The sequence below is a fragment of the Dasypus novemcinctus genome, chromosome 26, assembly GCF_030445035.2.
Source record: "Dasypus novemcinctus isolate mDasNov1 chromosome 26, mDasNov1.1.hap2, whole genome shotgun sequence".
Classification (NCBI taxonomy): domain Eukaryota; kingdom Metazoa; phylum Chordata; class Mammalia; order Cingulata; family Dasypodidae; genus Dasypus; species Dasypus novemcinctus.
This window is the reverse complement of record NC_080698.1, coordinates 52,808,901-52,821,469: the sequence shown is the minus strand read 5'-3', so window position 1 is coordinate 52,821,469 and position 12,569 is coordinate 52,808,901. Positions and strand designations below refer to the sequence as shown.

General features: G+C 40.6%; 1 protein-coding gene across 4 annotated transcripts in view; it reads right to left on the bottom strand.

The window, feature by feature from the left end:
* Positions 1–12,472, bottom strand: part of XPC (XPC complex subunit, DNA damage recognition and repair factor) — a 57,371-nt gene extending 44,899 nt beyond the window's left edge. The window contains exons 1-3 of one of the 4 annotated variants that reach the window (XR_011647566.1): positions 12,270–12,459; positions 6,921–7,116; positions 2,101–2,216 (exon numbers count right to left, since the gene is read on the bottom strand). Coding sequence is in view for 2 of the 4 variants with exons in the window: in XM_004469160.3 (XP_004469217.1) it covers positions 2,101–2,216; positions 6,921–7,116; positions 12,270–12,372 (415 nt within the window). In the remaining 2 variants the exon portion in view is untranslated. Of the gene's footprint in view, positions 1–2,100; positions 2,217–6,920; positions 7,117–12,269 lie in introns of all 4 variants that reach the window. The other 3 variants (XM_004469160.3, XM_004469162.4, XM_071212240.1) reach the window with 3 other exon arrangements.
* Positions 12,473–12,569: the final 97 nt, after the last annotated feature.

Genomic DNA, 12,569 nt, shown 5'->3' with positions numbered 1-12,569 from the left:
ATCACCCCAAGATATAAAATTACAAAGGTAAAAATGTACCCCTACCATGGCACAATCTGGCTGGTAATACCATCTTAAACAAGTGATCAAAGTTAAAGTTAGCATCATGACTAGAGGAATAATCAGATGTTAGGTTCCTCTTATGGATGTAATATGAAGTAAGAAGCCATTATGTATGAAATATTCTTGCCAAAATATGTTTAATCTAAATCCATTCAAGTCTTTGGATTAAGTTTACAGTTTATAAGAAATACAGCTCAAAAGCACCTTGAGAAAACAATTAGATAAAACCAGGCATGAGATGCTCTACAAGAGACCAGGGCTCCTCAAAAACCAGAAAAACAGCAGGGTTGTTTAAAGTAAACAAAGGAGGGTGGGTAAGGGATAATGTTCTAGATTGAAAGAGGCTAAGGAGACATAACAACCTAACAAGACCGGCACCTTGACTGCATCCTGGACTGAAAAAAAAAAAAGAAACACTACATAAAAAATATTTTTATAAAATTGAGGAATTGGACTTTCATCTGGATATGAGATGATATTTTGGAATTATTTTTCATTTTCTTAGATGTGACCATGCTATACTGCCATGGAGAATGTCTGATTCTTAGGAAATGCATGCTGAAGTATTTAGAAGTAAAGCATCAGCTTATTTACAAATGGTTCCACAATGCATAATTACAGAGAGAAAGAGACTTTCATTAAAGCAAAACGTTAAATTTTGTGAGTCTAGGTGAAGGGTTTATGGGTGTTTGCTGTACCACATATCCCATTTTTTATAGGATGAAAACTTTCAAAATAAAAAGCTGGGGAAAAGTTACCTAGGCAGAAGCAATCAGGGATGATACAATATTAGCTACTGTTCATGGTGAGGATACGACGCTCTAGAGCCAGGTTCTTAACCTTTTTGTTCCATGGACCCCTATGCCAGTCAGGTGAAAACACAGACCTCTTCAGAGAATGCAACGACAGATAGTTTTATGACATTCAACATTGGCATGTCTCTAAAGTAAATTTTAGGATTATTCAAAATTACATTTTACAACTTTCACATAATTTCAATACCTGATAACCTAACATGGTTCAACATCTAATCAAATGGTCATTTTGGGCAAACATTTAGAAATTTGAGTTTTCCCATGGCATCATAAAACCATTTCTGCCACCCTTACCAACCTCTTTTACAGGCAGTTATCCACTGTACTGAGAACACACTACATCAAAATAAAAATCATACTAAGTCCACACTATACTGTGTATTATTTAATAAATATATCATACCTGCATCAACATGTCCCCACAAGAATGTTTTTCAATGCATAAAATGAATTTACAAAGGAAATCAGTTACATATATTGAAATAATTATTAAAATAAAAAAAATAAAAATATACATACACGTGCTTTTTTCTTAGCACATTAAATAATAATCCTCCAAAAATATAGGAAAATTAAAGTTAAATTTTGTTTTTTAAAGACATGTTAATATGCAAATTGTTGTTTCTCTTGAATAAGAACATTAAACTGTAACGTAGTATTTGACAAGCAACACTCATATCATCTGGACATTTAATCAAGTTCATTTTTTTCAGTTCAAGCTCATGGACTCCCTGAAATCTTTCCCTCCGGTTAAGAACCCCTGTGCTGGGGCCATCATTTTTTCCCAACAATCCTCATGCCTAGACTGTGCAAAGCACGTAGTTGGCATTCATTGTTTACTGAGTGTTGCCAATGAAAACACTTTAGCTCAGAGATGTTAAGTTCCTTGTTGAAAATCACAGAGCCATAAAGATGGCAAAGCTGGGCTCTGAACTCAGGTCGGACTAGCATCAAAGCCTTGTGCTCTTTCTACTACAAGATGCTGCTGCCTCTCTGTTCCATCTACTCCACTCACAGTCACCTCAGGAAGAGAATATACAACCTTCTTTGGTAATCTGGTCATGAATTTTCCCTTATATCAAAACTGAGTCCCTACTGCAATCTCATCTTTGGTCTTACTAGTTTCAAAAGAAAACGGGATTGCAGTAAGTGTTTTGAATCCAAACAGAAGAGAAAACAAACAAAATCAAAAAGATTTTAGGTACAAAGCAAGATGTTTTACCTTCTACCTCTTCCCAATCATCTTCACTTTCTTCCTCATCTCCTTCACTGCTGCCTTTGTCAATGCTATTCTCTCTCTTTGTATGGCATGCCTTCTTGGGGATACTTGAAAAGCTCCTGTGTGAAAACCATAGAAAAGAAAATTAAGAAGTCTCAGACATCCTACTGTCACAGTGAAACTAAAGGTAATTTTAAAAGACTCCTCTTTCTATATTACTGAAATCTGCTGCAGCTATTTTCTTAATAGTATGGGTCTCAAATCCCTACTGAAGTATGCTCTGATCATTAGTCTAATGCTAGGCATGCTATAAAAGCAGAAAGAACACTATTTAACCTACAACTTTGAGCTGTGAAGGAAAACACAGTTGTGCCTAGAAACAGAAGGGGTAAAGTTAAGAGAAAGAAAATGACACTTTGAGTTCCAGGAGTAAAAGTTTTATGTCTTTGTGTATACATGTGCAGTTAGAGACCAGAAAGAAGAAAAGCAATTCACATTTTCTGATCCTACTATGAGCAATTCAGAAAATCTTTCCTACCTTTGAGAAATACAATGTAAGGATACTGAAGTTAGCATAATTCTAAACTCAAGTTAAGTGGGTGTAGCAGTTTGAAATAGTTATGAATTCCAAAACAAGATACCGGATTATGTTTGTAAACTAGTCTGTATCTGGGTATGATTAAATTATGATTAGGGCTTTGATTAGGCCACGTCAGTAGGGTATGAGGGGCTCACAGACAGAAGACATGGCAAAGGACAGAGTTGGAAATTCTTTTTTATGTTAACAAATTTATTTAATATGGGGAAATTGTAAAGATTTATTGATCTTTACTTAGAAAGGTTTTTTTTGTTGGTAGTGGTATTGCAGCAATTACAAAGCTCTTTGCTGCACACGTACAGATTGAGAAAACATTAGGTTGATGCAAAAGGAACTGCAGCTTTGGACTATGAATTTTAAATCACTATAATTAAATCATTATAACTAATTTTAAATCAAATAACACATCTTTATTAATCAAAATAGGAACCATTCTTATTTCCTAATGAGAAATAAGTTTGTTTATTCCTGTAGCATAAACACCCATGCTTCAGGATTCGACAAACTCTTGGAAAGCATTTTCAGCATCCTCTGGTTGTGGAAGCATTTTCCTTGCAAAAAGTCATCAAGATGCTTGAAGAAGTGGTAATCGGTTGGTGAAAGGTCAGGGGAATACGGCAGATAAGGCAAAACTTCATAGCCCAATTTCTTCAACATCTGAAGTATTGGTTGTGTGATGTGCAATCAGGTGTTGTCATGGAGAAAAACTGGGCCCTTTCTGTCGAGCAATGCTGGCTGTAGGCATTATAGTTTTCAGTGCATCACATCAAATTGCTAAGCATACTTCTCAGATGTAATGGTATTGCCAAGATTCAGAAAGCTGTAGTGGATTAGACTGGCAGCAGAACACCAAAGAGTGACCATGACTTTTTTTGGTACAAATTTGGTTTTGGGATGCACTTTGGAGCTTCTTCTCGGTCCAAGCACCAAGCTGGTCTTCGCCGGTTATAGTATAAAATCCACTTCATTGCACATCACAATCCAATCGAGAAATGGTTCATTGTTGTTGCGTAGAATAAGAGAAGACGACACTTCAAAATGACGATGTTTTGATTTTCAGTCAGCTGATGAGACACCTATTTATTGAGCTTTTTCATCTTTCCAATTTATTTCAAATGCTGAACTACCATAGAATGGTCAACGCTGAGTTCTTCAGCAACTTCTCATGTAGTTTTAAGAGGATCAGCTTCAAGGATTGCTCCCAATTGGTCAGTGTCAACTTCTGATGGCTAGCCACTATGCCCCTTGTCTTCAAGGCTCTTGTCTCCTTTGCAGAACTTCTTGAACCATCACTGCACTGTACGTTCGTTAGCAGTTCCTAGCCAAATGGGTTGTTGATGTTTCAAGTTGTTTCCACTGCTTTACGACCCATTTTGAACTCAAATAAGAAAATCACTCTAATGTGCTTTTTGTCTAACATCGTTTCCATAGTCTAAAATAAATATAAAATAAACAGCAACTAGTATCATTAGCAAAAAAACAGAGTTGGAGATTTTGATGTTGGGAGTTTTGATGCTGGTGTCTTGAGCTAGAGTCCTGGGAAGTCAGCACACAGAGGAGCTTGGTAGTGAGGAAAGAGAAGCAAGCCCCAGAAAAAGAGGAACCCTGAGTCCAGAGAAAAGCAAGCCCTGGGAAGAGAGGAACGCTGAGACTGGAATAAGCAAGCCCCAGAGGAGAGGAACCCAAGAAGCCTGAACTCTTGGCAGATATTGGCAGCCTTCTTGCCCCAACATGTGGCAAAAGACTTTGGTGAGGGAAGTAACTTATGCTTTATGGCCTGTTAACTGTAGGTGTCTATCCCAAATAAATACCCTTTATAAAAGCCAGCAGATTTCTGGTATTTTGCATCGGAACCTGTTTGGCTAATACAGTGGGGATGTGACTATACATAAATATGTCATAAATAAAACATGGATAGCTAGCTGGTAAGTGGAAACTACACAGGTAAACAGATAGCTATATATTGGCTCAAGACTAAATGGTAGCTAAAGTATATAACAGAAAACATATTCTGTAAACTCAGATATATAATGTATTTAGAGTACTAAATGACCTTTAGCTTTTGTGAGCTTTGATACTTGGTATAAATATATGAGAATATTTTCTAAGAATGTTTAGTAGAGACATTAAAAATAACAAATCCTGGGAAGCAGATGTGGCTCAAGTGACTGAGCTCCCACCTACCATATAGGAGGTCCCAGGTTCGGTTCCCAGTGCCTCTAAAAGAAGACGAGCCAGACATCAAACTGATGCGATGGGCAGGCATGGCAAGCTGACGCAACAGATGACACAAGAGACACAAAGAGCAAAACATAATGAGAGACACCACAAAGCCGGGAGCAGAGGTGGCTCGAGTGATTAGGCATATCCCTCCCACAAGGGAGCTCAAGGGTTCAGTTCCTGGTGCCTCCGAAATAAAAATAAGACCAGCACATAACAGACACAGCAAACGTAACACTGAGGGGGTAGAGAGAAATAAATAAATATAAATAAATAAATAACCAATCCTTGCCTTCAGCTCTAATAATACACAACTCTCTGTTTGGCCTACTGTTTTCTCTCAACACCACAGAAACAAAAATTTCTCCTTAGAATAAAGTACCAGAAATGCCCATATGCTGAGTTTCCCTACAATCAAGTCTCAATTTAGAGAGGAAGGTGGACCCAGAGCTTTTTTGGGCAGCATTCTGGTTCTGGAGACAGACTTCAACCAGTAAGAGGGGAGGTAACTGGGAAGCAGGAAGCTCAGAGGCATTCCTGGGAAAAGCAGAGAAGAGCCCTGGGGATAATCTGCCAGCTCTCCTGCACTGCTTTCTGCTGCTGCCCTCTAGTGGCCTCATCCGCAGCCAGGACGAGGGAAGCTGCTGGAAAGACCCACGCAGTGGAGATTTATTTTTGAAGGAAGAAACTTCTGCCTCTTTGTTCTTCCTCTTCCCTTCCAACTTTCCTAGGAGGCAGATAATCAAGTATTTAGTAGGCGTATATTCATGCTTTACAACAATTAAATTAAGATGAATGCTCATTTATTACACAAACACTTGTTCAGTTTCAGCCAGATGAGAGGCCCTGCCCTGGATGGCACAGGGCATGTGAAAATGAACCAGGCATCGCTCCAGGCCTCGGAGAGGCCACATCGTAGCAAGCACGGACACACAGCAGGAGACAAATAAGTGTAACTCAAGGTAGACAGAGCATGTTACACTCTGCAGAGATGCTGTAGGAAATCAGAGGAGGACAGAGGAAAGAATCAAGAAGACTGGGAAGCAGATTTTGCTCAATGGATAGACCATCCGCTACCACATGGGAGATCCAGGGTTCAAACCCAGAGCCTCCTGACCCGTGTAGTGAAGCTGGCCCACGTGCAGTGCTGATGCATGCAACGAGTGCTGTGCCATACAGAGATGTCCCCCGCATGGGGGAGCCCCACATGCAAGGACTGCATCCCGTAAGGAGAGCCACCCCACACAAAAAATGTGCAGCCTGCCCAGGAGTGGGGCTGCACACATGAAGAGCTGATGCAGCAAGATGACGCAAAAAAAGAGACAGATTCCTGGTGCCGCTGACAAGAATACAAGTGGACACGGAAGAACACACAGCGAATGGACACAGAAAGCAGACAACTGGTGAGGGGGAAAGGGGAGAGAAATAAATAAAAAATAAATAAATCTTAAAATAAAGAAGACTGCAGGGTACATGGCTTCTGAGCCATAACTCCTAGGTAGGAGAAAGCATTCCAGGTAGAAGGAATGATACGAGCAAACTTAGGGGTAAGCAAAGTATAATACTATGTCAAGTGAATGAAGAGAAGTCCAGGTGGTAGGAGTAAAGTGTGTTTGAGAAGAATAGTGCAATATAAAGCTGGAATGGCAGGCAAATATTTTGTATATATCTAATATCTTTGTGTAGTATAAAGAGCACTGGACCGGAGGTCAGAGGCCTGGGTTCTGACTCTGGGTTTGCCACTATCTAGCAGTGGAACCATAAGTAAATCCCTTTCTCTAGGCTTCCACTGTCCTCTTCTGAAACACTTAGAAAATAAAATACATAATCTCTACGATTCTTTCAAGGTCTTACTAATCTGAGCTCTTTATTCAGAAGGGTTTAAAGAGGCCACCTTTTTCACAGATCTTAGGGACAAAAATAGGGGGCAGGTGGCAGGCTTTATTGCCCACACTTAGCTGATGGAAACAATGGAGCCCAGACCAAAGCTTTTCAGCCATCTCACCTGAAATCTTCCCCATCGCTGAGAGCTTCTTCTTTTATAACGTTAGGTTTTGCAGATTTAACGGTCACTTTGGCCACTTTCTTTTTGGCTGGACCATCTGCTGGGCCCCCAGGATCACTGCACCCTTTCTTCCTCTTTCTTTGTGAAACCTTTGAGGGAAGACTTTTCCTTGGAGGTTTCTCATCTTCAAGAACATCTGGGTGATCACAAGGAACAGGAGGTGAGGGACATTAGGAAAGGGGGAGGCAGTATCGTTCAACAGTCAGGGTCATAAAAAATCTCCCATAATGTTTCTCGAAACCACATCTCCATTACTAGTCGACCATTCCAGAGCTTAGCTTCTCGGAGCCTTTGCTCTAGTCTACCTTCTCAGTAAAAGCCATCTTCTCTTATCAGCATTTTAATCTACTCTCTGTAGATTACAGAGATACCACCATAAAATTTTAATAAAATCCAACTTCCAAATCTGAGATTTCAGCTAATGTCCGTGAAGGAAAAAACATGAATCCATTACTACTTGCCAAGACTAATTATTTGCTTTAGGGATAATCTCCTCCTAATAACTGAAATCTTTCAAGTTAATGTCTGAACATGGCTGAGTTTTACCACACCTCATTTCTACTAATCCATGTGTCTGCCATCTTTCAAAACCAAACTCTGCTCAAAACACATACAGCTATGGCACTCTTATACAAACACATTCCAGTAAACTGAGGGTTGGCATAAGACAGCAATAATTGAAAAAAACTTCATTTTCTTAAAATATTTAGTTTTTTGCTAAAGGGAAATAAAAATGTATGTGCTTTCAGTTTTAGTTGACGAGGCCCTCTAAAAGTATACTATGTTTATTTACATATAAACAAATAATTGCATTAATAGATTAATTTTTAACAATTAAATAATTTATACAAAACATGGCAGGGGAATATATGTTCCTATTTTGCAAATACACTCGTGGAAATAATCATGAATCTGAAATAAACCTTCCTTTCCCTTTGCATGACTGTGGTTCAATTAATTTCAGGAAACAAAAGCACTTTAACCTTTATTAATGCTCCAAAAGGAGCTACATTAATAACATAAAATAAGTTATTCTTTTCATTTTTGATTTGTCCTGCTGACTCTCTGAAAAAGTAATTATAGTCCCCAAGAATCTATTTTTACATGCAGGAAAAATAAAATCATAATTTAATTTAAATAAAGTTCACATTATAGGAGCATGTGTTTTAATGCTAGATAAAATAACTGATTCTGTTGTTTCTTTAAACTGTTTTGTAAAGGAAGGAATTGATGGATTCCCATAAACATTTAAAGGCAATATAAGCAAAAAAATAAGGAGAAATTTTGAAAAATAAAATATTTCATAATTATTGAAGATTTGGGTACAGATTTCCTATTTCAAGGCCAGAAGCCGCTTAAAGGTTTATGACTTGACAGTTTGAGCAGGATGCTCTCAAAACCAGGATTTTTGGACTTCAGCCTTCTATTGGTAAACAAAACCAGGATTTTTGGACTTTAGCCTTCCATTAGTAAACAAAAATGTTAACCATTTTAATTTTACTAATCTAAAGACAGAAGTTGGAGAATACTTCAAAAGCACCATTTGTTTCCTCACACTTGTTTCATGGGCTAAAAGGCAGAGCTGTATATTTCTGTGCTTTGAATAAGAGAGTAGAGAAATTTTTTTAAAAAGGGGGGGAAGGGACAACAAAAAACAGTGAACCCAAAAGTTATCCATAGGATCATGACTTATAACATCCAAAAATCAAAGAACCAGTATTAATGTCCAACCACAGGTAATTACGAAGTAAATTATGGTACAGCCAGCCATTGAAAAACAACTCCCTCATCTCTTAAGAGGAAGGAAAGTGATATATGATATAATGTTATACATGCAAAGCTGTTTTTACAATATGCTTTCTACTGTGTAAAAAAAAAAACACAAAAACAGCAAAACACAGACTGGGAGGAAATAAACCAATAGTTAGCAGTGATTATTTCTGGAGGGTAGAAATATGAAAGACTTGTATTTTGTTCCTTTATTCTTTGCTGTGTTTTTTCAGTCCTCGAGAATTTAGAGGCTAAACTTCCAGGACGCTCCAGGATCTGGAGCATTCCAACTGGCCTCTTGCCCTTGAGCTCAATTTGGTAATTACATTAGGGCAGTGATTACCACAGTGGCTTGCTGCGACATCTATGGAGGTCTAAAAGGACTCTTGTATAAACCTTCCTGGGACATGGTACAGCACTTACAATACAATTTAAACTCCTTGGCTTGCCCTCCTACATAAGGTAGGCCCAGCTCACCTCTCTCACCTCACTTCCTACCACTCATCCCTTTACTCTCCGTGTCCAGCCGACTGGCCTCCTTGCTATTCCTCAAAATGGCCAAGGCTGTTTGGTCCTGGGAGCCTTTACATGTATTGTTTCCTCTGCTAGAATTCTCCACCCACACTGCTCCACCCTCCTCACCCCCAGAACTTCCTATGAATAGCGACTTCATGCCATTCTGTAAGTGGCTCAAAATGTCACCTCTTCATAGAGGCCCTCCCTGCCCACTCATTCTAATTTAGCTGCCTCTGCGTCTCAAACCCCACCTCCATGTCAATCTTATTACAGCACCCTGTTTTATCTCCTCATAGCTCTTATCACCACCTGCGTTTGCTTTTTTAACTTATTGTCAGCCCCACCCACCCTCTCCACCCCCCAAAATTATAAGTATCAAGAGAGTAGGGACCTTGCCTGTCTTGTTTACTACTATACTTCCAATACCTGGAATAGTGAGCAGAAATATTAGGTGCTTAATCAATACATATTATGTGCTGATGAAATTACTATATCAAAGAAGGCACATGAAGAAATATGAACAGGTGCCCTAATATAATCAGAGAAATAATGTGGAAGACTGTTCCTAACTGTTGAAAGCGGTCCAGTACACCTTCATTTGCATGTACAGGAGTGCTATTAAAAGCCAGAGTTCTAGAAGAATCTCTACACTCAACAGTCACCAAAATAGTGCCACCTGTAGCTCAAGGCACAGTTGTTAAGTCTACACTCCTCCCCACAACCACAACAAAGATTGTAGTTCTTCAGATCCTGGAAGCAACCTTAACAACTTCTTGCTAGCTCCCCTGGCCTGCAGAGCTTAGATGCATCCTCACCTAAATTTAGGCTGGATGATATTAGCTAGCCCAACTGATGAGCTAACACGGAGCTTTCTATGCTCTTACTATCTCATTGAAAACTCACAACCACCCTGCAAAGGAGCAATACATTTCACAGATGAGGTTCAAAAAGGTTATTTGTCCAAAATAATTAACCCAAGTGCATATAACTACTCAATGTTGGACTTCTAGCAAGCTGATACCCAGCTGAAGTGCTGTGCTGGGAGGACTGCAACCCCGGAAAGCGACATTTCCATAAGACTAAAACCTTTAAGTTTTAAATTGCGGCATACTCTGAATACTTCCCTCTGACCAGAATGCCCACCACCTTTTACAGCAGCTAGCTGAACTCTTATCCATCTTTAAAACTGCAGCTCAAACATAACTCCTTCAGAGAGCACTTTCCAATCTCTCCAGTTGAACTTGATTAATCCTTTAGAAGCCACAAAGCCTTTTGTACCTTCTTCCATTACATCTAATGCACTTCTTGGATATTCCATGTGCAAATATCATGTCAACAGTACCATTCTCTAAGCTCCTCCATGAAATCTCCATCTCCCAAGTCACCTAACTCATACACTGGCATTCAAAAAATGTTATCTGAATGAATAAATGAGTGCATAAATGAATAACATGTGTATCTTAGCATGAATTAAGCATAAGGTAAATTATCTCCTGAGTTTAGGAACTATAACCATTTGACTATTTTCTAATGGACAATGAATTTATAATATATACAGAATCCTAGAATCTAGTGTAGTAGTAGCCCTTGCTGGCTACCTAGTCTAATCTTCTATCCAATTATTTCAGGAACCCTGAAATCCCTTCTACAGCATGCATTTCACAATTATTTAAAATATTTATTGAGCACTTACTATATGTGGGAGGGGACAAGATGAGATACAGCAAAAGACAACATTTTTGCTTTCATAGAGCTTAAATTCTAGTGAGATAGTCAATCAAAAAGGAAGGAAATAAATTAACAAGACCATTACAGATTGAGATAGGAGGTGTGGGAGCAATAATTGGGGTGCTATGATAGAGTACCTGGGGAGATAGTAAGCTCAAGGAATGTCTGAGTTGAGACCTGAAGGGATAGAAGAAATCAGCCAAAGCAAGGACCATGAAGGAACATTCTTGGCAGAAAGAACAAAAACAACAAAAAAAGCAAAGGCTCAAGGGGAGAAATAAATTGGCACATTTGAGGAACAGAAAGTTGGTCTGTAAGGACAGTACCGGGCAAGAAAAAGAACTGTAGGAGAAAAGACAGGTAGCAGCAGCCAAATCATGTATGGTCCTGTATGCAATGCTAAAGAATTTGGATTTTATGCCAAGAGCAGTGGGAACCCAGAGAGGGTTTGAAATAGGAGTACGCATGACCGGATTTTTTTAAAGATCATTTTGGCTGCTGGTGGAGAACGTATTGCAGGGGAATGAGGGGAAGCAGGTGCACCAGTGAAGAGTTAAGTGCAACCATGCAACTGAAAGATGACAGAGGCTTGGACAGGTGCTGTGCCATGGAAACTAAGAAAAGTGGGCAGCCTTGAGATACATTTCTGACGATGAACAGACAGAACTTGCTGAGATGTATTTCTTAGGCTGAACTGCCAGGACTTGTGCATGTAAGGAAAAGGAGGGTTCTGCTTTAATGAGAGGGTGAAGGGATCATTTATTGAGACAGGAAAAACTGGGGAAGGGCCAGAGATTTAAAAGAGGAAAATCAAGAGGTTTGCTTTGACCATGATAAGTGTAAGAAGCCTATACCATACGTGGAGAAGTCGTGTTGGGTGCTAGTCTGGAACTCTGGTGGGAGATTTGGCTGAACACACTACTCTGGGAGTTTGCACACCACAACTCTACGTCCTGGTCCGTCTTCTGGGGACAAAAGTAACTGCAATGCCTTTTCCTCATTCAGCCCTTAGCATCCGCGAGGCGGGTGGACTTGACCCTCTGGGCAAAGGAAAGCAGGGGGGCTCGTGGCAGGCTGGGGCTGCATGGAAAACGCTCGGCGCAGCCCTCCCCGCGTGGACGACCCATCAATGACCTACGGCCCCGCGGGGCTCCGCCTGCCCTGCGTCTCGACGCCGAGCAGCCTCCTCCCTCTCCGCAAACATCCGGCCGCCCCTGCGCCCCGCACTGCGGGCCTGCTTCCCGTCCCCCTCGGCATCTGTCCCCTGGCTCTCACCCGCCTCCTTCTCCTCACGCCGGGCCTGGCTCTCGCCTTTGGCTTTCTGGCCGCGCGGCTCACGGCGCCGCGATACCGCGCTGGCGGCGCCTCTCCGACCCATACTCCACAGCCGAGATTCGCCTCGCGAGTGACGCACCACGCCGCGGGAACTGGCCCTTGAGCGGGCACCGCCCCCAAGGGAACGAGCCGAGCCACGCCCCTTCGCTTTGGCCGAGCCACGCCCCAGATGAAGCTCCGCCCCCACCCCGTGGCCAATGTAAATTGTAGGCAACGAGACAAACCCAAACAGATTTTTTT